This window comes from Arachis ipaensis, chromosome B9 (assembly GCF_059453495.1).
Source record: "Arachis ipaensis isolate K30076 ecotype BB chromosome B9, ASM5945349v1, whole genome shotgun sequence".
In the NCBI taxonomy this organism is placed as follows: domain Eukaryota; kingdom Viridiplantae; phylum Streptophyta; class Magnoliopsida; order Fabales; family Fabaceae; genus Arachis; species Arachis ipaensis.
This window is the reverse complement of record NC_142444.1, coordinates 600,135-627,945: the sequence shown is the minus strand read 5'-3', so window position 1 is coordinate 627,945 and position 27,811 is coordinate 600,135. Positions and strand designations below refer to the sequence as shown.

At 34.4% G+C, this 27,811-nt stretch overlaps 6 protein-coding genes across 9 annotated transcripts; 1 reads left to right on the top strand and 5 right to left on the bottom strand.

Moving 5' to 3' along the window:
• Positions 1 to 1,337: 1,337 nt before the first annotated feature.
• Positions 1,338 to 5,957, bottom strand: LOC107645017 (patatin-like protein 6). Of its 2 annotated transcripts, none has more exons than XM_021103395.2 (4): positions 5,643 to 5,957; positions 4,364 to 5,546; positions 2,861 to 3,156; positions 1,338 to 1,742 (listed from the first exon to the last, which is right to left on the bottom strand). In XM_021103395.2, exons 2-3 carry the CDS (start codon positions 5,447 to 5,449, stop codon positions 2,887 to 2,889), a joined length of 1,356 nt encoding a protein of 451 aa, XP_020959054.1. In that variant the 5' UTR covers positions 5,450 to 5,546; positions 5,643 to 5,957; the 3' UTR covers positions 1,338 to 1,742; positions 2,861 to 2,886. The 2 variants fall into 2 exon arrangements, with proteins under 2 accessions (XP_020959054.1, XP_016204502.1); XM_016349016.3 differs by having other exon boundaries at positions 2,849 to 3,156; positions 5,643 to 5,858.
• Positions 5,958 to 6,614: 657 nt separating this feature from the next.
• LOC107645016 (uncharacterized) lies at positions 6,615 to 9,528 on the top strand. 3 transcript variants are annotated; one of them, XM_016349014.3, is made up of 8 exons: positions 6,615 to 6,792; positions 6,870 to 7,101; positions 7,325 to 7,715; positions 7,899 to 8,036; positions 8,127 to 8,286; positions 8,378 to 8,525; positions 8,634 to 8,750; positions 8,986 to 9,528. In XM_016349014.3, the coding sequence occupies exons 1-8, from the start codon at positions 6,647 to 6,649 to the stop codon at positions 9,178 to 9,180; spliced, it is 1,527 nt and encodes a 508-aa protein (XP_016204500.1). In that variant the 5' UTR covers positions 6,615 to 6,646; the 3' UTR covers positions 9,181 to 9,528. The 3 variants fall into 3 exon arrangements, 2 of the variants coding, with proteins under 2 accessions (XP_016204500.1, XP_088356625.1); XR_002347687.2 differs by having other exon boundaries at positions 6,636 to 6,792; positions 8,620 to 8,750; XM_088500499.1 differs by having other exon boundaries at positions 6,636 to 6,792; positions 8,148 to 8,286.
• Positions 9,529 to 9,662: 134 nt separating this feature from the next.
• LOC110262706 (uncharacterized) lies at positions 9,663 to 10,362 on the bottom strand. The gene has a single exon (XM_021103399.2). The coding sequence runs from the start codon at positions 10,243 to 10,245 to the stop codon at positions 9,709 to 9,711; it is 537 nt and encodes a 178-aa protein (XP_020959058.1). The 5' UTR covers positions 10,246 to 10,362; the 3' UTR covers positions 9,663 to 9,708.
• A 562-nt stretch (positions 10,363 to 10,924) lies between these two features.
• LOC107641583 (WPP domain associated protein) lies at positions 10,925 to 14,416 on the bottom strand. Its single transcript, XM_021103398.2, has 4 exons — positions 11,649 to 14,416; positions 11,432 to 11,558; positions 11,203 to 11,304; positions 10,925 to 11,102 (listed from the first exon to the last, which is right to left on the bottom strand). The coding sequence occupies exons 1-4, from the start codon at positions 14,276 to 14,278 to the stop codon at positions 11,028 to 11,030; spliced, it is 2,934 nt and encodes a 977-aa protein (XP_020959057.1). The 5' UTR covers positions 14,279 to 14,416; the 3' UTR covers positions 10,925 to 11,027.
• Positions 14,417 to 15,498: 1,082 nt separating this feature from the next.
• Positions 15,499 to 16,563, bottom strand: LOC148543491 (uncharacterized). The gene is made up of 2 exons (XM_088500503.1): positions 16,222 to 16,563; positions 15,499 to 15,718 (listed from the first exon to the last, which is right to left on the bottom strand). Exons 1-2 carry the CDS (start codon positions 16,484 to 16,486, stop codon positions 15,699 to 15,701), a joined length of 285 nt encoding a protein of 94 aa, XP_088356629.1. The 5' UTR covers positions 16,487 to 16,563; the 3' UTR covers positions 15,499 to 15,698.
• Positions 16,564 to 17,361: 798 nt separating this feature from the next.
• On the bottom strand, positions 17,362 to 21,145 carry LOC107645020 (aquaporin PIP2-1). Its single transcript, XM_016349018.3, has 4 exons — positions 20,629 to 21,145; positions 20,142 to 20,437; positions 18,010 to 18,150; positions 17,362 to 17,839 (listed from the first exon to the last, which is right to left on the bottom strand). Exons 1-4 carry the CDS (start codon positions 20,933 to 20,935, stop codon positions 17,720 to 17,722), a joined length of 864 nt encoding a protein of 287 aa, XP_016204504.1. The 5' UTR covers positions 20,936 to 21,145; the 3' UTR covers positions 17,362 to 17,719.
• Positions 21,146 to 27,811: the final 6,666 nt, after the last annotated feature.

The window sequence follows — 27,811 nt, the reverse complement described above, 5'->3', positions numbered from 1 at the left end:
TATTATCATTGTTGTTATATGTCACTATTTTGTTATAATTTTAATTTGTTTGATTTAATTAGGTCAACATGTTGAGTATTTTAGATTGTCAGGGGCCTATGAACATCCTAATCTTATTAAGAACGATAATAGGGGGATAGATAGATGACTCACTCATGGGGCCATAGATAGAAAAGATGCCTAAATGTCAAAGGGATATTTATATATAATCCAATCATGCATTTTGTTTAAGAAAGGATAATTTAGTTCCATATATATAAAGTTTGGCCATATATACATCCATTGATGAAGATCAAAACAGTGATTTGTATCTAAAGGATGAGGAATGTGGTGTTTGTGCCTTTGTTGGCAATAACAAACAAATAATAAAGCTACTTAATAATAATACAAAGTAAAGATCTATAGTGGGTTGTGAGACATTTATCTACCAAAAAGATTGCATAGCCCTAATAAACAAGACAAGATTAAAGGATCACATCCCACTAATAATATCTTTAAAACTAATAATCAAGAAAAACAAAATTAGGGAAAAATGTAAAAATTTCTTGTTAATTTACTTTGGTTAATTAAGATATTCAGACAAGAATAACTGAAATTAATTTTCTTGATCTGTATTGGAACAACATAATTAATGTGCGTGTGAAACATGTGCATGGGAGTTGAAGAGGTTTCCTCGCCCTCACGCACAAACCAGAGGGAGCTTCATCCATTAAGATCTAAGGAGTTTAGGTCCTACATGAAAATGTAATCATAGATGTTTGACAAATAGAATGCATGTGAGGTGGCAAGAGCTGGTGTCGCCACTGCCATGCATCCTAACCACGTTACTTATTATTAGTGACAAAGAATTGAAGGAGATTATCACACAAGTAATTAAGATAGATGGAAGGTTGTGAAGAAAGTACAACACATAAACATAGTACCTTTAACCTTTTTCCGTTTATATTTTGAGAGGCACTTCAATATATCTTGCTTATCGGTTTTATTGCATGGAGAAAAATTGTATTTTTTTTATGGTAGATTATTAATAACAAATGATTGAACATGTGAAAGTGATGAAGTGAAAACGCATATATATACTAGTCAACAAGACAAGGATTTGATTCCTAGCTTGCTACCTTACATTTCGGCTACTAGGGTGTTTCATTAGCCAGTCACTAGATTAGGTGATTAGCACACAAATTAAGGGTACATGATGCATAAAGAACTGTTTTTCCTCTCTCTACTTTTAAAGACTTACTGAGTATCATATAATATAATTTGGATAGTATATATGATATGAAATGTTTAAATCCCATTGTAAAACAATTGTACCAAAAGTCCAAAATAATGGCAGCTTTATAAGAAGCTGAATAGCAATTTTAATACAATTCAAAAGATATATTACAAGAGTATGTTTGATAAATGAATTTCAAGGCATGATAATTTTCACCTCATTTGTTTCCTTCAACTAAATATGCCCTAAAGTGGAATGGACCTCTATTCTGATTTTTGAAAATGAGAAAGAAAAAAAAAAGTATAAACAACGTATTCATGTTTGATCCTAAAAATGCTTCAAAATATGAATATACTATACACTTCTGACTTAGAAATGTGATGTGGGCACCTCAACTATATGTACCTTGATGAGCAAAGTATTCACAGACATTTTCCACCCTTTTAGCACTCAACTCCCTAACTTGTATTTTCTTCTACTTTTACCCTTACTCCTGCTTTCTAGTTTTTGCTTCCTATGTTTTCCCCTGCAAAACAGGTAGAACTTGATATCAAAACATTTTGCATGTGAAATAAATAACAAGGACTTTGAAGAACAATGAAGATATTTATTAAAAGAACAAAACAATGCTTTTTACTGTGTGGGATCGACACAATTTGTGGCTTATAATTTGTTCTGCTTCACAAATAAGGACAACGGGACAACAAAGAGAGACCAGAGCAAAACTATTCACGACCTTAAAGGAACGAAAGAAAAATTTTGGAATTTGAGAAAGTGTGGAGCTTTCTGTTCTTTAGTCAAATGAGCAGTGACTCACCTTATTTTTTTCTGGGCCAAATAAAGTAAATAAGAAAATTTTGTTTGGTCTATTCATTTTAACATGCCCAAGTGAATATCCACTGACTAAATTCAACTCAGAATTCTATATCTTGCAAATCGCTTTGTGAAAATCAGCACAAGTTTTTATTCAGCAAAGACTGATATATGATACAACAAAAAATTACTCCTGAAGAGATGCTGTTAAATTATGAACATTTAATTCTGTGAACTACCACTGCACGTGGCTTGAATAATAGCAGACAGATTACCAATGGAAATGGTCATTGTAATGTTCAAAAGGGTCCAATATTTTGTCAGGTTTGGCTGTAAGTGATACTGATATGCAGCTCATCATATACCCAAAGGAGGAAACAAGACAGGCCACAAAATAATTCAATTGGAATAGGACCTAAACTTGGTGTCTTGATGAATATAAAAAAAATTCAATCCAACGATCTAAATGGGCAGATGAATTTAATGTCTTACCATGGTGGCAAAAAAGAATGAACTGCTGATCACTCATCAACCCTACCATAATTTTTTAACTTGTATCAATGCATTATTACATCAGAAGAACCTTTTCAGGACCACGGATGTACCCCACCACTGTCATCTCATTGTTAACTTTTTATCACTAGCCTCTTCAATTTTGACATGAATTACCCCATGCCCAAGACTACAATGTTGTTCCATAGCATCAAATTAAACAGCAAGGTTCTAATACTTTATCTATATTACATAGTTCAAGATTTTGATTATCAAACAACAATTTACTGATTTAGAATAGCCTTATCAACAAGGAAGCAAAATTACCTTTTTCTTTACCTTGGTACTGAACACAGTTTAGAACTCTAGGCATTCTTTGGGTTAATTTGCTTGAGTGCAACAGTGGGAGCTATTCTGCTGCTTCTCCTCTGATGTTCCAGAACAAGTTCTCCGGCAAACCAGTCAAGTTTCTCGGAATTACTCTGCTCTGATATTCTCTTTCCTCCAAGGAGCACTGACTCTACATTCTTTTGCTTCAACATCTCCTCAGCCATCTCAGTTAATATTTTTACATTGGCGGAATTTGTATCTATATCCAAGTTGGGTACACTTAGTCCAATACTTGATCCATTTGCCTGTTCATAAGAACTGTTTAGAACATTTTTTTAATTTAACATGTAATAGTAAATATTCTTAAAGGAGAGATGGTGTCATTAAAGTGGTGTTCATTTTAGTAAGGGTCTAGAACTTAGAAGTTGTTTGCTATATGCACAATGAGCTCTATAAAGAGCAAAAGGGCAAAAACAATTGAAGGATTAGATGCACACACATAATTAAACAGAAATAAAAAGCCAAAATTTCAAGTGATGATAGCTGCTTAGAACCAACTTGAATAGGATTTTTCAGTCAAGGCCTTCTTAAAGGACTCTCCTTGAAGCATTTAATGCTTTTGCTATAAAAAATACCACCCTTTGGTCCTACAACTTCAAATGTGCATTCATGATTCATCCCATTTCATCAGAGGGACTAGGCACATTTCATTGCATGAAGACCAAGCTTTCCCTATTATTGATACATTCTTATAGGACAAAATGTATTGGAGATTACCAGCAATAGATATCCCCTTTACTCACAAGAAGTACAAATCCAGCTATCCAAACCTGATCCTATCAACTTGCAACATACAGACGAGGCAAAAATCATTTACCGAGACCCCATTCTCCTGACATTCATCTGGTGTGAAATTGACTCAATTTAATGCCCTTTTTAACGTTTACGAAATTAACACGAGTTAGGTAACTCAAAAATGAACCAGTTAGTCCAAAACTTAAGGGCAAATAGCAGTTTTGCTGTTGACATTCTGAACAAAGAAACAAAATCCAACAATTCTCCACCACAGCACCACACAAGAAGACAACCGACCTTTCAACGGGAAACACAGAAAACATCTCATTTCCTGAGCCAACCAAAAACAATATGCCACCGTTCCTCCCAAAAATCATGTGCACCACCAACACTCATTATGTTAACCCAAAGAGAGGGGGATAAAATTATAAAAAACTAAATAAATAGATAAACTCTTCTCATTTCAACCATAGTATATTCTCATGATTATGAAATGAACAAAATTGATTCAACCGTGCATCACTATACCATAAACATCCCTAACATAATAATCACCTTGTTTGCACAGAATTAAGTCATTTCAAGCAAAACAAACATGTCAAATTGTAATCTAGCAAAGACTTGAGGCTTGGTTAAAAATTAAAATGGTAGTCTAAACTCTAAAGTGAATAATAACTAGTGTTTGCATTCGAAATAAGTGTAAAACAGTTTTACTACCTGTATTCGAACATAGTTGGAGGTGCAGCCAGCATTAGCGAAAGCCATGCCGACAGCCTGGTCAACGAGGTCAGCGGAGCCATCACCGGAGATTCGAGCTATGGGCCGAGCCCAGTCCTTGGGCTTCCAACGCTTGACCTGGTCGTAGCCATACTCCATCAGCTCCAAAACCTGACCCGTTCCGAGAGACAGCACCAATATGTCCTCCACACCTCTAACCATTGGGAACTCCTGCTTGTTATGGATCACGTGCGTAATTGCCGCCCCGGTAGGGTTCACCGTCGCTAAACTGCCGTCCACCCCAAGGCACCCGGTCCGACCGTCCAACGACCTCATTTTAACCGGATCGAACCGCCCTGGTTCAGCTGATGTGGCCATGCAAACCTCCCAGAGCCGAAAGTCGAAGCTGTCGCTCTCAAGCGCGTCAGCGCGTGAGAACAAGAACGCCGCCGTACTGGACAAATCGTAGCACGGTATGAGAACCGGTTTAAGCGTGTCCTTCAGCGTCAGGCTTCGACCGTTCGAAACAAACGCTTCCTTTAGAGTTTTTTCCAATCCGGCAGTGGCAGGTCCGGTCGAACCGGAAGTGAAACTCCGCCGGAAAAACATACGGGCGCCGGAAGAGCTCGGACGATAGAACCTCCTCCCTCGCTCCGCCAGCAGTTTCCACGTGTCGTCAGCGTGGAAAATCGGCCGCTGATGATCCTCTGTGGCGGAGAGCATCGCGGCGAATATGCCTCCGACGCCGGAGCCAGCTACGACGTCGAAATAATCGGCGATTCTGGCGTCAACGTTGCCAGATTTCTTCTTGAGCGCGTTCTCTAGATAAGCCAGAGCTTTGCCGGCGAGGATTCCACGCATGGCTCCGCCACCGTCGATGGCGAGGATGCATACTTTGCCACGCTGACTCCGAAGCAGACGTTCAGGATCGGAATTTGTTGGACTAGCGAGTTGCTTCGGTAAACAGAGCTTAGGTTCGTTGTAACCGAAAAGGAACTTTGTCTCGAGAATCGAGAAGATTTCATAGCTGAGTTTATCAGTGTCGATGCTCGGCTCTTCCATATCGGCAAGATTATTAGAATCCATTTCTTCACAGAATCAACGAAATAGTTTTAATTAGTTTTTCTTGAGCTGAACCTTCAAGCTACGGTTACCTTGTGTGTTGCATGGGATTGGATTCAATCTAACAAAAAAACGAAGAGAAAGAAAAATAGAATTGTCAACAAGTTTGAAAGTGATGAATGTATGTTGAATTAAGCAGAGATACAAACATACATACCTTTCTTTGACGCCTCGCTCAGTTGCGGCGTTTTTGTTTGTTCAAACTTTCAAACTTAAAATTCCAAGTGTTGTGTTATGTCATAATCCACGTTTTTAATATTATAGTGTATGTATCATCCTATCACGATCGTCTGGTTGTTTTAAATTAGTTTTAGCTGAGATCAAGTACACCTTTGGTTAGCTATACCCGTCTTTGTACAAAAACCATAACTACATAATTATAGATTAAATTCTTACAAATAACTAACATCCTACGCAACCAATAAACCAACCAGCACATAAAAACAAAACACGAAATTGCCATATCACCAATGGATTATTAGTTGGACAAGATCATGGATAAGTGACGTGGTCATTATCCAAAATGTTGTCCCAATAATGTATAGTGTAATAAACTTAAATACTATTTTAATTTGGTCAACATACGCTATTCTTTGTTTTCACGCCTTTTATTATTATGTTATCATTATTATTTGAGTCATGATTTACACACCTAATAAATAAACTATGAGGAATGCTAGGGACAGCAACTTTTGTGATTTGTAGCCATTAAATAGCCATCAATGATGGTTTTAATGGTGTGTGATTGGTGTGAGATTTCATCCAATGACTCACTTTTCTTTGCTGGTTACATGCTGGCCAGAATTTAACAAAGTTGCTGCTCCTAGACTTTTCCATAAACTATTACTAGTAACTTACTTTCGCATCCAACATTGGGCCTTCTTACCAAAAAGCCCATTGGGCCTATATATGTGGCTTTGGGTATTCATAAGTTCCAAATCTAATTTTTAAGGCCTTGAAGCCCAAGGAATTATCTTCACATGAAATACAAAACATATATTGTTTGTGTGGGCTTTGTCCTTTGGATCAAGCCCGGACCCCAAAAAAACGTGTGTTTTTGTAGGCTTGTAACATGGTGGGGACCATTTTCCAAGATATTTGGAGATCCGTTCACAGAACAAGCAATTGATTAATGTTAACCATGTGTCACTTTGTCCACTCATGGATTCACAATGCATTACTCATTTTCGCTCTTCATCATACTTACATCTCAAAATTCAGAGACATGCAGAAGCAAATTCATCATGGGCAGCAACAAATCCACCAAGGAAAACAAGAACAACAAATATTAGCTTCAAAACAAGCAAGTATGACATGTTTCACAACAATTCTCAAACTTATATTCTCTTAAGTTCCCTCATATGTCTTGAATTCCTGCAAGCAGTAGCTATGGGACCTGTTTGTGCTACTTCCTCAAGCCACAACAGCAAAAGCCATCAGTGAGTTGCAGCAAGAAGGGTTCTTATGCTAGAAAGGCAGAGAAATGCTGCACTCAGTTAAGCAATTTTGCTGAGAAGACCAATAAGAAGGGTAGTGTTGCGGGTGCAGTAGCTCTAATCATTGGTACTAGCATTGGTTCTGGGATTCTTGTACTTCCACAGAAAGCCTCTCCTGCTGTACAATACTCACTCTTCTCAAATAAACTCTCAATTTTAGTCTGTATAACTTTAAGCTTAGATCAAATTAGTTTATGGTATTTATAATTTACCATTTATGGATACTGTATACATATGTGAATAAAAGTGAAATATTTGTGTATCTTAGTGTAATGTGTTAATTATCAATCAAATTAGTTCTTACACATAAAATATATTGTGCCATACACATATATAATTGCAGGGATTTATTCCAAGTTCTATATCAGTGATTCTATGTTGGGTTTTTCTCCTCATTGAAGCACTTTTGCTAGTTGAAATCAATGTGGCTCTGATGAGAAACAAAGAAAAGGAAGAGGAAGACAATGAGTTGGAGGCGATTTCTATCAGAACCATGGCACAAGAAACACTAGGAGTTTGGGGTGGATCATTAGCAACTATTGCTTATGTTTTCTTGGCATATAGTTCCATGGTTGCCTATTGTTCCAAGTCTGGGGAGATCCTCTTCAAATTGATGAATATCCCAGCACCAGTTTCTGGTTGTCTATTTGCCTCGCTCTTCGCAATGCTCGTCTGCTTTGGAGGAACTCGTGCCACAGATCAAGTGAACCAATATCTAACTGCTTCCATGATTGGTACATAAACATTTGAACTATGCCTGCTTGTGAATTGTGATTTGTTATTAACATCCTTCAAAAACTTTGGAAGAGCCATTTCTTTTCTTACTTTCATTTATTGGCATTGTGTAAACATGACCAAAGATCACCAAATGTTGTGTTATTCTGTCAGTGTGACACACATTAGATTCTTGTTAGCAGGTTTATTATTGGCTATTGAGGTGGTAGCTGTTCTGTTTGGGGGATGGTCAGGAGTAGGGGGCAACAATGATTGGACAAAAGTTCCACCAACCATTCCTGTAATTATTTTTTCCCTTGTGTATCATGATATAACACCAGGTAAGAATCGGAAAATTTTTATCTGGCTTTATTATTCTCCCTAAGTACTCTTGCATGAGATCAGTAACTGTTTTTTTCAAATCCTTACAGTTCTTTGTGCTTATTTGGAAGGCGATCTTACCCGCATAAGAGCTTCAGTTATTCTTGGTAGTCTTGTTCCACTGGTGACATTGCTTGTCTGGGATGCAGTTGCACTTGGTTTAGCAGCTGAAGCTGAACAAGTAATTGATCCGGTTGAGGTGTTATACAGGTAATTCAGCTTCTGCAGAATAATTTGGAGTACTGAGGAATTTAGAAATGGAAGTTGGATAACTAAAAGTTCATAAATGTCAATGGCTTAGGGTGAGATGGAGTGGTGTTCCACTTATGGTTGGAGCATTCTCTCTTTTAGCTCTAGGCACATCTCTTATTGGCACCCTCCTGGCCTTCTCAGAGTTCTTTAAGGAGCAACTGAAAAGCTTATCTTGGCATTCCACTTCAGCACAAAAGGTAATTTTTTACATATATGTAATGTAACTAGAACATTTTGATCAGAGAATAAAAACTATGTGACATGATCACAATCGTTATAACTGATGAACAGAGCTGGTTGGGCAGGGAAATTGGTGGGGAAGGAATAAGGTGAATCTCACAGCTGTCACAATGGTAGTTGCACCTTCTTTGTTTGTCTCAACAACATTTCCAGATGCATTCTCTGCGGCCACAGATATTGCTGTAAGTTGAGGAAGAGGGTATTCTATCTTTAATGGGGCATTGGGAATTAGTTTGTCTTTAATATATATTCATTGAGATGGTCTGGTTCTTAAGCATTGTTGGATCAAGTGCTTATTATTAGACCAAAAGATATAGCTTAACCTTTATGCAATAGTTTAAGTATACTAGAGTCATTTACATATAAGAGACTTCAATTCTGCATTTTTGTGACTGTTGATGCTTGATTCTGAATTAGGGGGGCTACTGCATGTCAGTGCTCTATGGAGTTCTTCCACCCGCAATGGCATGGGCAATGGACAAGGGTGAATCCAAACATTCTGGGGAAAGGGAGTTGTCAAATGCTAGGCCTGCACTTATTGTGGTTGGACTATTTGCATGTGGCATTGTGGTGGAGCAAATTATTCATGATTTACTAGCATTGCACCTATAATATATTTCTTGGTTTCTTATGAGAGGGACTGAAGTAGGTTCTACAAAGCACTCCCTCCTGCTTTGGCAACTGAACTATGCTGGATGATTTGAAGGAAAGAGGAGATATGTCATGGTGCTGATAGTTTGTGAAAGCACTGTTGAAGGAATATAGAACTTGCTCATTACATTCAACTCTGCATGATTGAACTATGCTGGATGATTTTGAATTTCTTTAGGATGTATACAATATGCTTCTCAATCTGTAATCTGTTCATAAATATCCATTTTTCTTCTATTTTGAATACTAAGGTGCCTTGAAAATTTTATATATTGTGAATTTTATAATGGACAAAAAGTTATTTTCGTACTTTTATACTGCATACTTTCAGATTCTCAATCTAAAGAACAAAGTTAAAACTGATTATCCATAATGTCCATGCAACTCTGAACAAGGCTTCTACCTCAGTTCTTATTAAACCATTAAAAAAAAAATGACCTTACATAAAAAAAAAGAATAACAGAAGAACCAAGATATATACTAGCCAATTCAAAGATTGAAGTCCTGTGCTGCATTGCTATATCGGCTTCTTCTGATATTGCTTTGGCGCTTTTTGTAAACCAACCCTCCAAATCCTATCAGAGCTGCTCCCAACAGCACTCCTATTACTATTCCTGCCTTTTGTCCACCACTCAGACCAGATGAGCCTCCTCCACCCCCTGGACTTGCAGGTGCTGGCACTGGTGTAGTGTGAGCAGGAGGAGCTGGTGCTGGAGATGATTTAGGTGTTGGTGCTGGAGCTTTTGGTGTTGGTGCTGGAGATATAGGTGCAGGTGCTGATGCCGGACCTTCAGGTGTTGCTGCTGGAGATACGGGTGCAGGTGCTGATGCTGGGCCTTCAGGTGCAGGTGCTGAGGCCGGGCCTTCAGGTGCTGGTGCCGGACCTTGTGGTGCTTGTGCTGGTCCTTCAGGTGCAGGTGCAGATCCTGGTGACATAAGCTGAGCCTCCAAAGAGTTCATCAAATTTGTTGACACTAGATATAGTACTAGGAGACTTACCCAGCTACTTCTCATTATTCTTGCCATGGTGTTTGTTCTTACACTATATGCAAGGCATGACCAGCATTTAAAGGCATCAAGCTTTTTCAACTTCAAGATGGAGAAAATTTCTATGCTTATTAGAATCTACTCTTTGTCCTCCTCATCCAAACATTGTTTTTGACGTCTTTCATGGTACAACATTTCCAAAGTTTTTGGCACAGGTCCTTGGATGTTTCTGAAGATTAAGAGGGACAGAAGCATGCAATTTTTAGAAATTCCAATGGTAAACACAATGTGCTACTATTATATTAGTGTCAACAATTGAAATCTGCAAATTGCAGTGGCCTATGATTCAATTATGAATATCTCGAGACGGTTGAACATAACTGTATTAGTTGACAGCTTGAAACAGATAGTTTAAAAGTCTTGGTAGACTTTTCATACTCTTATGTTGATCTTCTTTGACCAAATTATTATATTGATTTTTTTTTTTCAAAGGGTCTTGTAACTTTCTTTTGTTGCATTCCTTTGTAATCTTAAGATCATTTCTTGTATATTCCGCTACAATTTGTTGGATTCTCTATTCAAAGAAAGGTCACTTAAACTGCAGTAATTAATTCCACTATTGGGGAGACCCTCACTTGTATCATAAAGTGTTTTATACAACTTTTAATTCTATTCATAAATGGTATTATGATACAATGTTATCTTAATGATTATACACTTTTATCACTGTTGCAAAACAAAATATAAAGTACAATCACTTTTTCAGTTACTTTCTATAGCGAGCACAATACATTGGTACTCATTGTTAAAGTCACTATTCTCTAGTTTACACTTGCAAGTGTCTGAGATGCTCCTCTTATCAGTTCTGCTTTTATTAGTTCCAAAATGTTAGAGACCTGTTGAACATTAGAACAATTGAATCAGAAAAGATACATGTGAACTAAGAATATGATATGATTTTAACTGGGAAATCAAATAGAAGAGGAATTTCATTACCTCAAAGTACTGCTGCAAAGTTGGTGCATGCAGAGCAAGTGTTACATATATCTGCTCAAGTAATGTTAGCAGTTCTTCCACTTGATCACCAAGAAGATCAACCTGTATTTCAGAATTTAAACTTCATTTTGACCATTTTCAATAATGTTATAACTGTGAGTGCTTACTGTTTATTTAGCTAACTAATTATTAATACAGAACATAAAGAGTGTGAGATTGTGATATATACCTCAGCTTCAGCATCTTGGAGATTCTGGCACCTTCTGATGAAGGCCTTTTGGTAAAGCAATTGTTTGTTTCTCAAGCTATCAACTAACTCAATAACCGAATCTAAACAACACTTCATCTTTTCCAATCTATAAGCATATTTTTGGGAAAGTATAAGAGGAAGCATGAGATTGGTACATGTTTGTTATGCATATAAAAAACATTGGAATTCGAAATACCTCACAGTCATCATCTGTAAGTTTTGGCTTACCATCACCTCAAATTCCGGAAATGTTCGTGAAAGATTCAAGAGGGGCAAGAAAACTGAAGAAGCAGGATGCAGATACTCTTCTTCAATAGATGACGTGTGATGATGAAAGCTTTCTGAGTTGCTTAGTCTGTGGCCTAAGTTGCTGCCTAACTCCCTTAGAAGTGCCTTGCTTATACCTAATTGTTGCAAGACATTTTCTACCTTGCTATTTAGTGAAAAGAAAGTTCTTTCCTCCCCAGTTATCAAATCTTCAAATATTTCATGCTCATGTAGGTCACCATATTCAGAACCCAAGTCCAGTTGTTTGCTGTGTTCATTGATCTCCGATTGTGCACATAGCAGCAGAGTCTCTCCAGCTTCAAAACATCTAAGTAGAGACTCTAGCAATACAATGGTCATGTTCTCTTCTCCTTGTGTTGCCAGAACTTGATTTAGCATCACAGTAGGATAATTATCTCCACTTATGTTGTAATGACCTTGTGATTTGACTTCCATGGATAACAGAATAGCATCAATTAGTGTCTCAACCATTATGAATTGGTGTATCTGCTCCCTTATCAAGTTCTCCATGTAGTAGTTTTCTGCCTCATTCTTCCACTCCTTAAGCATGGCTTTGAAGACAACCATGCTAACATCTTCCTTCAGAATACTTTCTGTAATTATAAATTGTAACTGATCTACAAGACTGGTGTTGTTATCACTTTTCTCTCTTGAAGCATAACTGGCTATATCTGCGAAACTTTTCATCGTTTCTGCAGAAACAATCCAATATATTTCTTCTCTTACTGTGCTGTCAACATTACAGCCTTCCATTACTGTGTTGAATTCCTCACAAGTTTTCCTAAACATAAGCGAGCATATATCCTCCCTTATGGTGCATTCTATTTCATCCTCTTGGTTACTACACGTCGAACGTTGTACTTGTACACCATATTCCTCAGCTTTACCACACTGGCACTTGGTTAAGGCAAATTCTGGATTAGAACTGATATCCTTAGCTACCTCAGAGAAGAGAACCCGAATTATATCATCACTAATCTTCCTTTCAATGATATTTTCTTCGGTATATTCATTCCACTGATTAATTAAGTAGCATTTAAAAACACTCTCCTGTATTAGCATCTCAATGACAGAACTATATGATATACTATTAAATTCTTCCACCATACCTTTACCTACAGAACCATGAATGCCTTGTGCTTTTGACCTTGCCATTGTGTTATATCTCTTTTCTGTTGTTAACAACTGTCCTTTTTCTGCATTGAATACTCCAATTTCATTCTCCCAGGTGCTTTCCCAGTGATCAGTATCCTTGTTAACTATATCAGTCTCATATATTTCGGATAACCTCCTCCGTGGAAGCGTTTTGCTTTCACGAAAAGATTCACTCATCTCATCATTCCTATCTGTAAGATTATCCAATCTTTCTATAACGGCACGGATTCTTTCTTTGAGGCGTTCCCTTCTTATTTTGGAGGATGAGGCCTTCTTGTCTTGTGCAAGTCCAAGCTTACTCAGTTTCATTTCTTCTTTCGTTCTGCGAATAATAGACTCATGACTCTTTATCAGTTTAGCAACAATGTTACTCCCATCTTCATTCTCTTCCACTTTTGGTGGCTTTGCCTCATCCACCTTCTTAGGAGACCTTGGCTTTTCAAAACATCCTTCGTCCTGGGAAGCCTTGGTTGGCGAAGAAAGCGCCGAGCAGTCAGAATCCTCAGCACATGTTTCATTCAAATTGGCAAGTTCATACTGCAGACATGTAACCTCATTCATCATTTGTGGCCAATAATGCTCCTGCCAATGTTTCAGAACCTGATCCTCTTTCTTCCTCTCTTTTGCATCAGCATTCTCTTGAAACTCCCTCAAGAAACTTCTAATCAAAATAGACATAACATCTTTTTCAATTGCCAACTTCCATTGCCTCTCCTTTGGCCTCATCTCACACAAGACAAGAGCACTCTGCATCTTGGTAAAAGCAAGATCCATAGTCTGCTTTAGTATTCCAATGTCTGAACCCATCTCTTCGATCTTTTTCCTGTCGATGCCACGCTGTGATGCCTCACCTGACTTGCCATGTTTTGTTTCAACTCTTTGTTTCATGTTTTGGATATGTTGATCCATACAAGTCCTTAATTCTTGGACATCACCCTTACTATGCTTGTTTCTTGTTGTTTGATCATTCTCATAAGTTGGACTTGTAGCTGTCCCAGTTCCAGGGCCGGAAGACGGAGACATTGGCCCTCTTTCTTTAAGCTCTGTCAACTCTCTGTCCTTCTCTGATATGGCCAATTCAGATTCCTCGAGGCGACCTTGGAGGCGATCTTTGATTTCTCTTAGCTCTTCAAGTACTTCTTCATGATTGCTTTCTAGAGACTTGTTTTCTGTCCCAGCTTTAACAATGTTGAGGCATCCTTCAAGCTGCATCACTGCCAATTCATAGAACTTTGATATCTCATTCAAGCGTTCGATGACTCCGGTTTTCGTCTTCATCCTTTCTTGAGCTTTGTTCATGCCGTATTGCACAATCCACATCATGGTGGAGTCTGCCAATGATACGTCATATCTGCCTTCAATGTGTCCAACAATCTCATCCATTTCTTCAAGAACATGCACACCATAAGGCACTTGTAAACTGTAATCAACAAAGAAAACAGTGCATAAACTGCAAAATAGATCTGAAATCCCCAACTGACCCTTTCAACAGCATTGCATAGTTATTACCATGTCTCTAGCCATGCTTTAAGGAGCTTCCACTGCGTGTTAAGTAATTATCATGTTAAATAATGACCACATAAGGTTACCAAAGCATTTTATGTTATTTCTCACATTTTCTTTTCATTATTCTTAGCTAATTTTTAATTACATTTTCACAATAAATATCATTAGCCTGTGAATCATGAGGTTAATATCTGTGACTATGTCTATAAATAGGAGATTCGGTTATTTTTGTAAAAGAAGAAGAGTCCTTATTCCTTAATATTTCGAATTCCATATAGAATCTTTATCAAGATCACGAACATATAAAATAACGGTGTAATTACATCCAATGATATTTCTCTCATTATATACATACGTGAGTACATTTGATTCCTGCAACACATATTGGGAGTTGAAACCGTTTTGGCCCTTGAAATTTTCGATCGGCCTCAATTTCCACCCCCAAATTTATAGTTACCCAATTAACACCCCCAAATATTGGATTGTGCCCCACGCTTGCCCCCGTAGCTATCTAGATCTTATGTGACACGTTAAATTGACAGAGTGTGTATCCACGTGACACCCACCTTGCTAGAATGGATGTGTGATAAGTGAATGATGTGACAAAAGTTGAATGAACTCAATTTGCAACCCTCTTTTCCCAATATGTTCAAGACTTTGCTAGAGAAATTGAATTCATTCAACTTTTGCCACGTCATTCACTCATCACACATCCATTCTGACAAGTTGGGTGCTACGTGAATACACACTTTGTCAACTTAACGTGCCACATCAGATCTCCGTTAATGGAGATAGCTACAGGGGACAAACCTGGAATACAATCTAATATTTGAGGATGTTAATTGGGTAACTATAAATTTGGGGGTCGAAATTGGAGCCGGTCGAAAATTTCAGGGACCAAAATGGATTTCAACTCCACATATTGGCGTTTAGTAGGCATCAATGGTTTATATAATTACTAAAAGAACATTAGTTGTTTTCTTATCACTAATTTAAGCAAGTTGTTAAAACCCGAGGGAATGCCTCAAGCATAATGCGAGAAGTTGTAAAAGATTAAAAAATAAAAAAAAAAGATTAAAAAATAAAAACAAAACAAAAATCAAATAGATCACTTGCTACAACAACGACAAAAACTTATCCCATTATTTACAAATTTGTCACACCACAATTATGTATTTAGTACACTGTATAGTGTATGGTATGATGTAATCTGAATATTACAAGAAAACCGACAAGACGCTTCAAGAATTTGGTCCCTGTACTTTGAACAAATAGAAGGCCAGCAAGGAGTAACTGCTTATTTCTCTTCAACGCATGCTTCAAAATCAAGTCAAAAGAAAACAAATCACAATTTAGATTAGAAAGGACGTGCAAATTAAGTGCAAGTTCAGTGCGCTTAAGATTAATCATATTAAAACTCAAATGATCATTGTGGAATTTCTGAGCTCTAAGGAGATGAAGAGAGATTCCTCAAGAGGTTGATTAGTGATGAATCACACCTTTTACACACACATATATATATATATATATATATATATATATATATATACATTGCTATAAGAAACTAACTACAACTGAATAACAAATTCTGCCAGCTGTCACTAACTGATTCTATTTCTAACTAACCTGCATAACTAATTACAGCTTAGCTACTTCACTCAGAGGAAAAACACAAGATTACAATTCAAAAATCAACTGTGTTAAAGAAGTAAAAATTAGATCTAACTTCTAAATAATTTAATGATATCATATACGAGCAATTAAATTGAAAATAGGGCCAAAAGAAAGAAAGGTGAGGGTTAGATTAGAGAGGTAGATACCACCGCAGCAGAAGCAACAGTAGCAGCAAGAGAGGAGCAAGATGAGGTCTTGGCACATGGAAGCAAAGGAAACGCCGTCGTTTTGGGATGCTGAGTCACCGTCCACCTCCACCTGCACCTGCTGCTGATTCTCATCATCCAAAAGCTTCTGCTTCTGCTTCTGCTGCTGTTTCTGTTGTTGCATTCTGTGGTGGTTCCATTCGAGCCTCTTTATGTATGAGAGCTTGAAGGAATCTCTCAGATTCTTCGATGGCCATAGATGCATCTCTTTTTCTCTTTTTTCAGATCCTTTCTTAGCTCAAGATATGCTTTATGCTATCGCAATTGACAAGTGTGAAATTATTTTTCCATTTTATTCATAATTCTTCTAATTAAATACTGGTCCTTTTACGATTTTACCCCTTCTGTTTCTCGATTTGGATTTTGTACTTTGGTTTTGGGCCAAACACTAAAAGAAACTCGTTTTTGTAGAAAGGATCAAAGCCCAAAGGAAAAACGTTATGGGCTCTTTTACATATTTTTATTTTGGGGCCAGATATTCCTACAATGACACTATTTGTACAAAGTTTCTGTTGGTACAACCAAAAAGTAAATTTCTTCGGGCACCAATCAATTTGGATTGGTTAAGTTTAAATAAGTGTCGAAAATTTTTTTCCATTGGCCAGCGGCAAACCCTTAAATGGAGCTCAGTACCGCGACGGATTAGTCCTTGACCTGCTGGGTTGGGGGATACCGTGGGAAACCAAAAAAAAAAAAAAAGTGTCGAAAATTTAAATTTTGTCTTATACATGCACCAACTATTATTTTAGTATATTGAATTTTCTTCTGAGTCAAACTCCTTTTTCTTTATTTAAACTCATTTTTCACTTCCCTTCCAAGTTTGAATTATGTGCTATCACTGTACACTAGCCAAAATAAAAAGCAACATACAAGGATCATGAAACTTGGAAAATCATGACTTAGGAATAATGTTTGTGTCTAATCAGTGATCACTAAATACTAATCTATGCAGCATTGAAACTTGAGCTAATTAAAAGTACTACTTCATTAGATATGCCGTTAATTTAATAATTAGTTGGCATATAAAAGGTGGGATTCATTTATAAATAATGTTACAAATCAGCAGCAAGTAAACCTTGATTTTTCTTAAAATATTCTTTCATTAACATAGAATAGAGTACAAGGAAAATAACCAAGAAAAGAAAACAACACACAGAGTAAAGTGTTTGTGCAAAGACAAAAGGGATTTTACAAAAGACTCCCTTAATTGTCTTGAAAAGAGACTTGAATCTACAATGATCCACCATCTTCAAACCCCCACCCTACACCCTGTGTTATCCTTGAAGAGAATGCAGTTGAGAAAGTTCAAAGAAACCTTGGACCATGCAATGGAACAAGCACAACCACTTCACATTATTTTACATTAGCAAGTAGCAACCATCATCATCATCATCAACTCAATAATCTTGTTTAACTTGCACTAATTAAGATTAGCTCATTAGACATTGGGATTGCTCCTGAATGATCCAAGAGCCTTAACTGCACCTGCCCTCAAGATGAATTGGTGGTAGAAGGCTGCAATGGCTGCCCCAATGAATGGTCCTACCCAAAAGATCCACTAAACAAGAGCACAAGGAATTACATGTCAGCCAACAAAATATGCAACCAATGTTTTACTTAAAAGAATATTCCCTCCGGCCACGAATAACTGTCTGTCTGTTCAAAGATTCGACAGTTGTCCGTGGCCAAAGGAAATAAAATACTTTGGCAAAAGAAAAGGTTACTAACATGGTCATCCCAGGGCTTGTCTTTGTTGAAGATAACAGCAGCTCCAAAACTCCTTGCAGGGTTAATGCCAGTTCCAGTGACTGGGATGGTGGCCAAGTGAACCATGAACACAGCAAATCCAATTGGAAGTGGAGCCAGAACCTGAATAGTACACAAATGCAACATAATAATTAATAAGAAACCTTTGATCACATTGAATTAAAGCCACAAAAAAAGAAGAAAGAACTGTGGATACATGAGAATCTAAGGTTAATTGAGGAGCCAAAAGCTGATAATGACAAATGTGGATGATGATGGCTGGAAATTCCCATTAGATTTTGCAATATTGAGAAAATGACATATTAAACATCATTGTCACAATTATAGAGGTGAGCACGGATCGATTTAGTTCAGGTTTATGGTAAAATTAGAACCGAACCGATCAAAATGTAATTGGTTCGATTTGGTTTGGATTTGCATTTTTTTGTACATGTACTCGAACCAAACCAAACCGATTAAGAACGGATTGGTTCGGTTTGGGTAATTGGGTACCCAATGACTTTGAAATTCATAAAAAAAAAAATCAAATTTTTATCTTAAAAATTCAACAAGTACAATAAACATGTAACATCAATAGAAATAATCCAAACATGTTAAACACCAAATACATTAAAAACTAAACTCATTAAAATCCAAACATATTAATAATGAATAATCATTGTCTAATGGAAAAACCATATATATTTTTTTATTTTTTTTATTTAATTAATATATGATCGGGTTCGCGAGTTGGTTCGGGTTCCCCACCTCCAAAACCGATACCCGAACCAATCACTAACAAAAGTCGTCGGTTTGGTTCGGGTTGGACCCAATTACCCGTTGATTTCAGAACCAATTTAATTGGTTCGATTCGGATTTGGACGGATAATCGGGTACCCGCTACCCATGCTCACCCCTACACAATTATTTATGATGGCTTTAATTTTAGTCCTTGAACACAGTCACACGCAATGGTTAAGAAAAGATATGTTATGCTTTCAAGTCCCTAAGATTTAAAAAAGCAAAGCCTTAGAAATGTTAACCAAAGTAGAATCCACTTTTCTCAAGAGAGGAATAAAATTAGATGAGATTCAATTGTTGAATGTGACAAGTCATGAAAAATCAACCACCACCACAAAATTTATAGATGTTTAGTGGGTCTGTTTTCCTCAATCATGCTACCATTTCACTTCACTAAAATCATAATGCATCCGGTAATTTTGGTGAAAGAAAGAAAGGAATGGATTCAATAGGAAATTACTTATATGCCATCTGAAAAAGGTTGCCAACTTTCTTGTATTGAAAACTATCAATTAATAAACTAGTAGAAAGCAAGGAAAGGCAAGCTTAATAACAAGGAATAAAAGGAAAAAAAAAAACCATTAACAGTTAATAGTGCCAAACCAACCTAATTTGTTTCTTTAGGATGAAGTCTCTAGAGAAAAAGTGGTGGAAAGAAATGATAGTTTCCAATCTCAAAAAGGAATCTAATTGGGTAAGAACTGATTTAATTATGAAGGATGGACCCTCTACTATTTCATATCATATGATGTATACAATATATTATAAATAAAACAAATAATGTTGATCAAATATAAATCTGCTAGCACTACTATTAGTATTTAATAATTATATATGTTGACTATGCCCAAAACTTTGCACAATAACGGAAATGGCATGATAACATGAGCTGTACATCATCATTTCATACAGAAAAATAATGAGTGACACTTTGGCAGCATGTACAAAATTATAGAAAAGGAATGGCTAAGTTTTCAAATAATTGTGGCTAACTGAACTGGGAAGATTAAATTGGTAGAAGATTAGCAACAAATAAGTGAGATTATCAGTATTTCATGGAAATAATACTTGATTTAGTCTCTAAAATTTAAGGTCAGAATTAAATTGACTCCTAAATTTCAATGATATTATCCTCAACTAGCTAAATCTACAGAAGCACAAGATATATTTGATATTTCCTTACCAATAACCAATTTGTAATAATTTATTGTAAACAAACTACAAGGGCTGAGTAAATCCATGCTTGACAAAAATATGGCAAAAACAGAACACAGAAGACTAATAATAAGTGAATGAATAAGTGAAATTCTTACCGGAACATGAGAATCTCTGGCGCTCCTCTTAGGGTCAGTGGCAGAGAAGACAGTGTAGACCAAAACAAAGGTTCCAATGATCTCAGCACCCAAACCAGTGCCAGTGCTGTAACCATCATTGAGTGAATTAGCACCACCACCATACCTGGTGTAGAGAGATTTCTGGAAGGCCTTGACCAAGCCAACTCCACAGATAGCACCTAAGCACTGAGCCACCATGTACAATATGGCTCTGATCAGAGACACCTTCCTTGCCAAGAACAACCCAAATGTCACAGCTGGGTTAATGTGACCCCCTGATAGAAAAAATCAAAACTTTTAGAGCAATAAAAACAGAACAGAACAGAACAGAACAGAACAGAACAACATCCTCTGTTTTGAGACTAAGAAAAGCCTTTACTAGGAAAAGATTCATAGCTAAATGGGTGTAAAATTAAAGATTAAAAAAAGAAACTTTGCCTCAAAAGAAAAAGGAAGAAAGAAGAACCTGAGATTCCAGCAGTGCAGTAAACAAGGATGAAGATCATGCCACCAAAGGCCCAAGCGATGCCAAGAATGCCAACGCCGCCGCAGACATCACCGTTGGCGGTGGTGTCAGTCTGGCTCTTGTAGCCAATGACAGTGAGAACAGTTATGTAGAGAAAGAGGAGGGTGGCTATGAACTCAGCAATCAAGGCTCTGTAGAAGGACCACTTAGTTAGCTCCTCAGCATCAATGAGTGGTGCTGGTGGAGGGTCTTGGTAGTCCTTTCCTGAGAAGGATCCACGCTCAGCAACCTCAACGTCCTTCACCATTACTTCAACTTGAACAAAGGGAGGATAGAAGAGAATAGAAGAAGAGAAAGGATGTTGTTGTTGTTGTTGTGGAAAAGGGTGAGAAGAGAGAAGAGAGGAGGGGGGTATATATGGTGGTGTAGGAGCGTGCTTACTACTTACTACAAATCGCAAAACACACAGATTAATAATACGTTCATGTATGATCAAGCATTGAAGCTACTCCGTTAATACGGTGGAAATTCAGGTGCAGTCGACATTACGTGAAGTTGATAGTTGAGAGTTGTTACATAAATATTTAGTCAAATCAGTTAAACCATCTAATGACTCTCACCTATCAACTTCACGTGGTGGAAACTCAGGTGCAGTCGACTTCATATGAAGTTGATAGTTGAGAGTTCGTTAGATAAAAATTTAGTCAAATCAGTAATCATCTAAGTATCTAACGACTCTCAGCTATCAACTTCAGGACTGCACCTAAATTTCCATACTTATAAGTATTTTAGGACAATTACATTCTTTTTTTTTTATAGAATATTCATACCATTAATATAAAATATAATTATTTTTATTGATATAATATTATATAATTAAATATATATATATATAATTATTTTTTATTAATATAATATTATATAATTAAATATATATAAAATTATTTTATATTGATATTATATATTTAAACTTTTTAATTTAAAAAGATTCTTTTTTTTTCGAAATATACTTACGTCACTCTTTATTAGAAATACATTGAACTATACATTTTTCTAAAAAAATAACATATATCATTATTTTTTAAAATCAGTCATATATATGTTTTATTATCTTAATTCAAAAATAATTAGATTTTTATTTTTTATTTTATCAATCTCAATATTTAAAAAGAAAATAAAAATAACATAACTCTAATGTTTCATTAGCGCTTCAGCGCTTGCATCACTTCTCAATCAAATCCATGAGTAATAATAACCATTTTAGTTTTCCTTTTTTCTCATTTTTATTTAATTTGTTTGTACTTTTATTTAAAAGAAAAAAAATTGTTTGTTTTGTCATTATTTACCCTGTTAGATTCTAGAATATTCTATATTGCATGGTTTTTGGCTTATATGAGTTATGTTATATCCCTTCCATTCACGGGATTATATTCACTTTTGCCAAGTTGTTCATTATTTTCAATCGAAAATGTTTGGTAACCAAAGAAAATCAGTCAAAAACAGTCGTAATTTGTTTTATTTAATATTTATTAATTATTATAATAATTAATTAATACTAAATAAGGCAAATTCTGATTTTTTTTTTGTCTACTTAGCATTATTCTGTTCAATTTTACACCTTTTAGATTTTTAATTCTTCGAGTTTATTTTTTTAATGCCATTTTTGGATATTGCTAAAAATTGCCGTAAAGTTTTATGCATGGATAGAACTTATTTTTCATGGAAATTATAAACCACAGTAATGCACTTAGCTATTACAGTAATGTTGTTTTTATTAGTTATCACATAAAGTTGAAGCCTCTAAAACGTTCACAGATTTATTTAAAATAAATAAAATCAAGCACAAAAATGATGGATATTTTCAGTAATAATAGTTCCAGTTCCGTGGAGCCATGGAGAATTGGAAATTACTCTTTTGCCCAGCATTATATTATTGAACACTTCATGAATCTATTGGATTTCTCTCAACACCTTTTATATTCTTCAATAATTTTCACTACTACTCTACTTGCTTCCCCATTAGTTGTCTTTAATTCTCATTTATTTTTGGCTAAGTAACAAAACAGGTGGATTTGTGACTCACAGGGAATACCTAGTTAAGCAATTAAAAATTGTATTCAAATCAAAGTTCATTGAGTATGATTCACGTAAATTATTACCAACAAAATACTAAAGGCTACAAGGTTATCTTATCTTATTATGGGGGCAAAAAAAAAATCCTTCCAAATAAGGCTTGGCAACAAATTATACGGAGTACAGAGCAAAATTACTATGTTGATATCTTAATTTACTTTTATAAAAAAAAATTATTTTCTGGTAAAAAAAAATGCTTCTTTTTTAACCTAATAATATTAAAGAACTCAAAATAAAACAAAATATAGCGGAAGTTCCGAATCTAAGGCTACTTGGCGTTCCAATTCCGTTCCCACAATGCATTTTTTGGACCGAAAAAGCGGAACTGCTTTCGCTTCTCAAAAGATCTTATGATCTTAGGAATACGAATTCCCATAAATTGTGACGTATCGTCATTGTCATAAGCATATATTTTTTTTAAATTATCCGAAACCCAAGATATGTTTTCAGATACAGCTATACAATTACAATTCGTCTTTGCTCAATGGATACAAAATAATCTTCTTCTGTCCGAAAAAATTTTTCATCAAAATAATGAGTCACCGTTGATATCTAACACATCTGAGAAAAATATTAAAAGAGAAAAATATTTCGGAGATAAACCTCTTTCCATGCAATAGTAAAAAATTCTTGACGATATCGCGCTAGGACAATCGGTTCCTCCCGAAATTTCTACTAAAAATTTAAAATAAACTTAATTAGATTCTGAAAATATTTTCCAAGGACAGTAGTGAGGTGACTAACTTTATCATATGCTCACTATCAAGAAAACAAAAACCTTATCATATGGTCAAACTGGCAGCATCTGTCGTTACCTCATTTTTTTTATATCGTTAATATCATCCTGTTCAATTTTCATGCGTCCAATTTGAAAACGTGTTTCACCTTTCATATAGCTAGCTAATTAAACCAACAAGAACTAAAATAGATAGCCAGAAAAAATGAATGAAATTTGTCATATATTTTTTGTTCTTGAATGCCCATAATATAGAAGAGTACCCTTGCTATGCAGTTTAAATTGCATACATACTATTCGGTCCCCAAATCTAATCTAATGAAAAAGAATGTATATCTTTCTGGTTCATTCATGATTCCTGATTCAATGTTCGAGGACCACTTTCGCTTCCATAACCAGCAGACAATTTGTCTTTGACCACCCCCCTTACACACGTGTCGACTTTTCAATGGAGAAGTGATTACGTGTTCCATTTAGACTGGGAATGCCAGCTCTAGTTATAGACACACAGTGCTGCACTGCTGCATTATTATGCTAAGTGTGTATTTTAAAATAGACTATATTACGTGTATACCAAAATGAGCTATTAATATAAAATATATATTAAAATATAAATATATATTGAAAATAAATTAAATCACATATATATTTATACATAAATGTATTAATAATTAATTTTAGTGGCTAATTTTAGTATATAAATAATATTTTTGTGTTAAAATTAGTTATCAAAATAAGCTACTAATATGAAATGAGATATATTATATAAAAGCATAGAATTCTATCATTAATATACAGATATACTATATAAAAATAGACGATACTAATTGATCTAAATTGATGCTAATGATTCTCTAATAACGTGTATATTAAAAGGTGAAAACTCAGGCGAAGTTGACTTCACGTGAAGTTGATATCTGAGAGCCGTTAGATGAAAATTTAGTCAAATCAGTCAAATCATCTAACGGCTTTCAGGTATCAACTTCACGTGAAGTCGACTGCATCTGAATTTCCACCATATTAAAATCAGCTATCAAAGTCAGTTATCAGTATAAAATACATGTGAGAATATAATACACATTGAAAATAAATTAAACCACACATGTATTTATATACAAATATATTAGTAATTGATTTTAGTAACTAATTTTAGTCTACAAATAATATTTTTGATATAAAATACATACTAAAATATAAATATATATTAAAAATAAATTAAATTAAACATATATTTATATACAAATAATTGATAATTAATTTTAATAACTTATTTTAATATATTATTATTATTATGTAGCAAAATAAAAAAAAATTAATGAATTATAGTTCAAATAACATAGTCTTCTCATACTTATTTAAGAGGTAATAGATCCAAATTTTCCTAATTTTAATAAAAAAAAATAAAATAGAAAGGAAAAGTACACTTTGAAAAAATATGAAACGACTAAAGATGAGTACCGTAATTACTGACAAAAACATAGAGGATAGTACTAGTGAAATAAAAAAGTGGGGTTAGGCAGTAAAAAACAAAAGAGTAACTGTGCAAGTATTGAAGAATGTGTTTTGAAGTGTTGGACACGTGGTTGACCCTGGAATACACAGAAGCAGGTGCTGCAAAAGTTGTGGCTCCAAACGACTCGACGGTTTCGCCGTTTCACATTTTGGGCTTGTGGGACCCTCCTCTTTGTAGCTCCTTTTTTCTTATTGGATTTGGAGCCCAACAGCTACGAAACCAAACTACTCGTTATCTTCCACCTCATCACTATTAAAATATTAAGATATTACTTAAATAGTTAAATAATTTTTTTAATATAAAAATAATACACAAAAATTATTAGATAATAATTTAATTAAATATATTAAATTATTTAATAATTTTTTTTATAAAAATAATTAAATGTGTGTCGTCACTTTTTAATTAAGATAATTATTAAAATAATTTTTATATAAAGTGATAACTAAAATTTATTAGGTGATTTAATATATTTAATTAAATTATTTTTTATAATATATATTATATTATAGATATTATTTTTACATAAAACTACTTTATATAAGTAATCACTTTTATTTAAAATATTAACCCTTTTAAATTAACGGTCAACTAATACTATAAGAAATGAATAAAAGTTATTTAATAATTTTTTTTATAAAAATAATTATATGTGAGTCGTCACTTTTTAATTAAGGTAATTATTAAAATAATTTTTATATAAAGTGATAGTTAAAATTTATTAGGTGAATTTACATATTTAATTAAATTATTTTTTATAATATATTTTATATTTTAGCTATTATTTTTACATAAAACTATTTTATATAAGTAATCACTTTTATTTAAAATAATATCCTTTTTAAATTAACGGTCAGCTAATACTATAAGAAATTAATAAAAGTTAATAGTTTAAATTATTTGAAAAAATCAATTCACCGTCTTTCTCCAAAGTATTATTGACAATAGGACACCAATAATGATTCATTTGATAAGAGTAGGAGAGATAGAACAGAGCCATCATTAGAATTGTAGGAGTGCCGACTAAGCAAACATATTTTGTTATTTAATTATTTTTTGGAGTGGACAATATAAAGTTTTAAAAAAGTGTTTTCTATGAAGGAAGTTTATAACTAAAAAAATAATTAGAGGCTGAGAATTGGTATGATGATACTAACCCTTTAACTAAAGAACAATATCTTGCATGGTCTAGCTAGTTTTGGTTGGCTGGGTGAGGAGTTTGGCATATATTTATTTAGAGCACTATTAGTCATTTGGATTAACAATGATTAGCTTGCCAACCATATTCTTATCATTGGCATTAAAAATGTTGTATTATACAGAACTAAAAGATAAAAAAATAAATAAAAATCATGCAAGAGAATATAGTTAAGGAAGAGGAAAATAATTTTATAATTAAAGAGTAAAGTATCATTTTTGTTCCAATATTTGGGGTAAGTCCTATTTGTGTCTCGTTTAAATCGTCCTATTTGTATCCTTAACGTTTATAAAAGTGATTTAATGCTATCTTACTATCAATTATACTAACAAATCAGATTATATTTTTCAATTATTCTCACTTGGATGTATTCATTCTCAATTAAGTCTCATTTGGATGTGTTCGATTTTAATATTATATCCACTATTTGTGTTTAGATTCAATTATGTCGCTAGAAAAGTGAATTATATAAATGTTGTAGGAATTAGTTTCAACATTTAATGAGCTATTTTTTGGAATAGATCATCGATTCTATCCCAGACATTTGTTTTCTAATTTCAAGAAGAGATTTTTAAAACTCAAACTAAAGCGCTCATGATGTGTAATTAATGACAGAATAACATTGAATCACTTTTACAAACGTTAGGGAGACAAATAGAACGATTTGAACGTTAAGGACACAAATAGAATTTACCCCAAACATTGGGGACAAAAACGATACTTTACTCTACAATTAAATTATGCTTTGTTATTATCCTTCAACCTAACAATTATATTGCTAGCATAGTTGCATGCCAAAGAATTATCAATTGAATGAATTAATATCTAATGTTGTAACTGTCTTTTGAATTAATTAGACATAATGTTCTTGCTTTAATTGTTATGAAAAAGTTAAAGAAATCTTAATGATAGATTTATAAAATTAAATATTAATAAAATAAGAAAGTAAATATTTAATCAATGTTAAATTTGGATTCTTTTTTTGTATGAATTCTATTATCTTAATTTTAAAATAAATTTTTTTAATTTTTTTTTACTTTATTCATTTTCCCAGTTTGGATAAATTTAACCTAAATAAAATAAGTGGTTGGTTACATATTTTGTCTGTCTTATTTATGTTATTTAAAAAGGATGTCTATTTTTGGTTGGGGCGGTGCTTAGCGCTGTGATCACATGTTGAATATCATTGCATTGTTTGTTGTTTTCCAACAAAAAAAAAAACATTAAACTAAATTAAAGTGGTGCATGAATCATGATTAATTGATTTGGCTTCTTCATGTCCTTGTAGAAATTAGTCATGCAACCTCCACAAAAAGAAGGGAAATTAAACAAATGAAGTATTAAAAAATTTACTTGTGCTCAATATAACAGGCATATATGCATCTGAATAGTTAAATTGAATGGACTAATGGAGTCATCTATGTGAATTGGTCAAAATAATTATATTCTTATATATATAATCATATGCCTCCAAATTCATTTCAACCATGTAATACATAAAACTAAAAGTATGAGAGTGAAATCTTAGGAAAATCTATGAGTGGCTAAAGTGTGAAATGTAAAAAAGAAACTTCTTACTCCATATATTCGATTTCTATAATCT

What these genes read in the sequence shown, in the direction of transcription:
- LOC107645017 (XM_021103395.2), bottom strand. Translation starts at nt 5,449, where the DNA reads ATGGATTCTAATAATCTTGCCGATATGGAAGAGCCGAGCATCGACACT. An exon ending in CCAACTATGTTCGAATACAG is followed by an intron (nt 3,157 to 4,363) that starts GTAGTAAAACTG and finishes TCTTATGAACAG; the next exon opens with GCAAATGGATCAAGTATTGG.
- LOC107645016 (XM_016349014.3), top strand. Translation starts at nt 6,647, where the DNA reads ATGGATTCACAATGCATTACTCATTTTCGCTCTTCATCATACTTACAT. An exon ending in GTATCATGATATAACACCAG is followed by an intron (nt 8,037 to 8,126) that starts GTAAGAATCGGA and finishes AAATCCTTACAG; the next exon opens with TTCTTTGTGCTTATTTGGAA. An exon ending in ATTCCACTTCAGCACAAAAG is followed by an intron (nt 8,526 to 8,633) that starts GTAATTTTTTAC and finishes CTGGTTGGGCAG; the next exon opens with GGAAATTGGTGGGGAAGGAA.
- LOC110262706 (XM_021103399.2), bottom strand. Translation starts at nt 10,245, where the DNA reads ATGGCAAGAATAATGAGAAGTAGCTGGGTAAGTCTCCTAGTACTATAT.
- LOC107641583 (XM_021103398.2), bottom strand. Translation starts at nt 14,278, where the DNA reads ATGGATGAGATTGTTGGACACATTGAAGGCAGATATGACGTATCATTG. An exon ending in TTACAGATGATGACTGTGAG is followed by an intron (nt 11,559 to 11,648) that starts GTATTTCGAATT and finishes ATATGCTTATAG; the next exon opens with ATTGGAAAAGATGAAGTGTT. An exon ending in CTTTGCAGCAGTACTTTGAG is followed by an intron (nt 11,103 to 11,202) that starts GTAATGAAATTC and finishes AATGTTCAACAG; the next exon opens with GTCTCTAACATTTTGGAACT.
- LOC148543491 (XM_088500503.1), bottom strand. Translation starts at nt 16,486, where the DNA reads ATGCATCTATGGCCATCGAAGAATCTGAGAGATTCCTTCAAGCTCTCA. An exon ending in CTGTTGCTTCTGCTGCGGTG is followed by an intron (nt 15,719 to 16,221) that starts GTATCTACCTCT and finishes TTGATTTTGAAG; the next exon opens with CATGCGTTGAAGAGAAATAA.
- LOC107645020 (XM_016349018.3), bottom strand. Translation starts at nt 20,935, where the DNA reads ATGGTGAAGGACGTTGAGGTTGCTGAGCGTGGATCCTTCTCAGGAAAG. An exon ending in CTGCACTGCTGGAATCTCAG is followed by an intron (nt 20,438 to 20,628) that starts GTTCTTCTTTCT and finishes TTTTTCTATCAG; the next exon opens with GGGGTCACATTAACCCAGCT. An exon ending in ACAAGCCCTGGGATGACCAT is followed by an intron (nt 17,840 to 18,009) that starts GTTAGTAACCTT and finishes GCTCTTGTTTAG; the next exon opens with TGGATCTTTTGGGTAGGACC.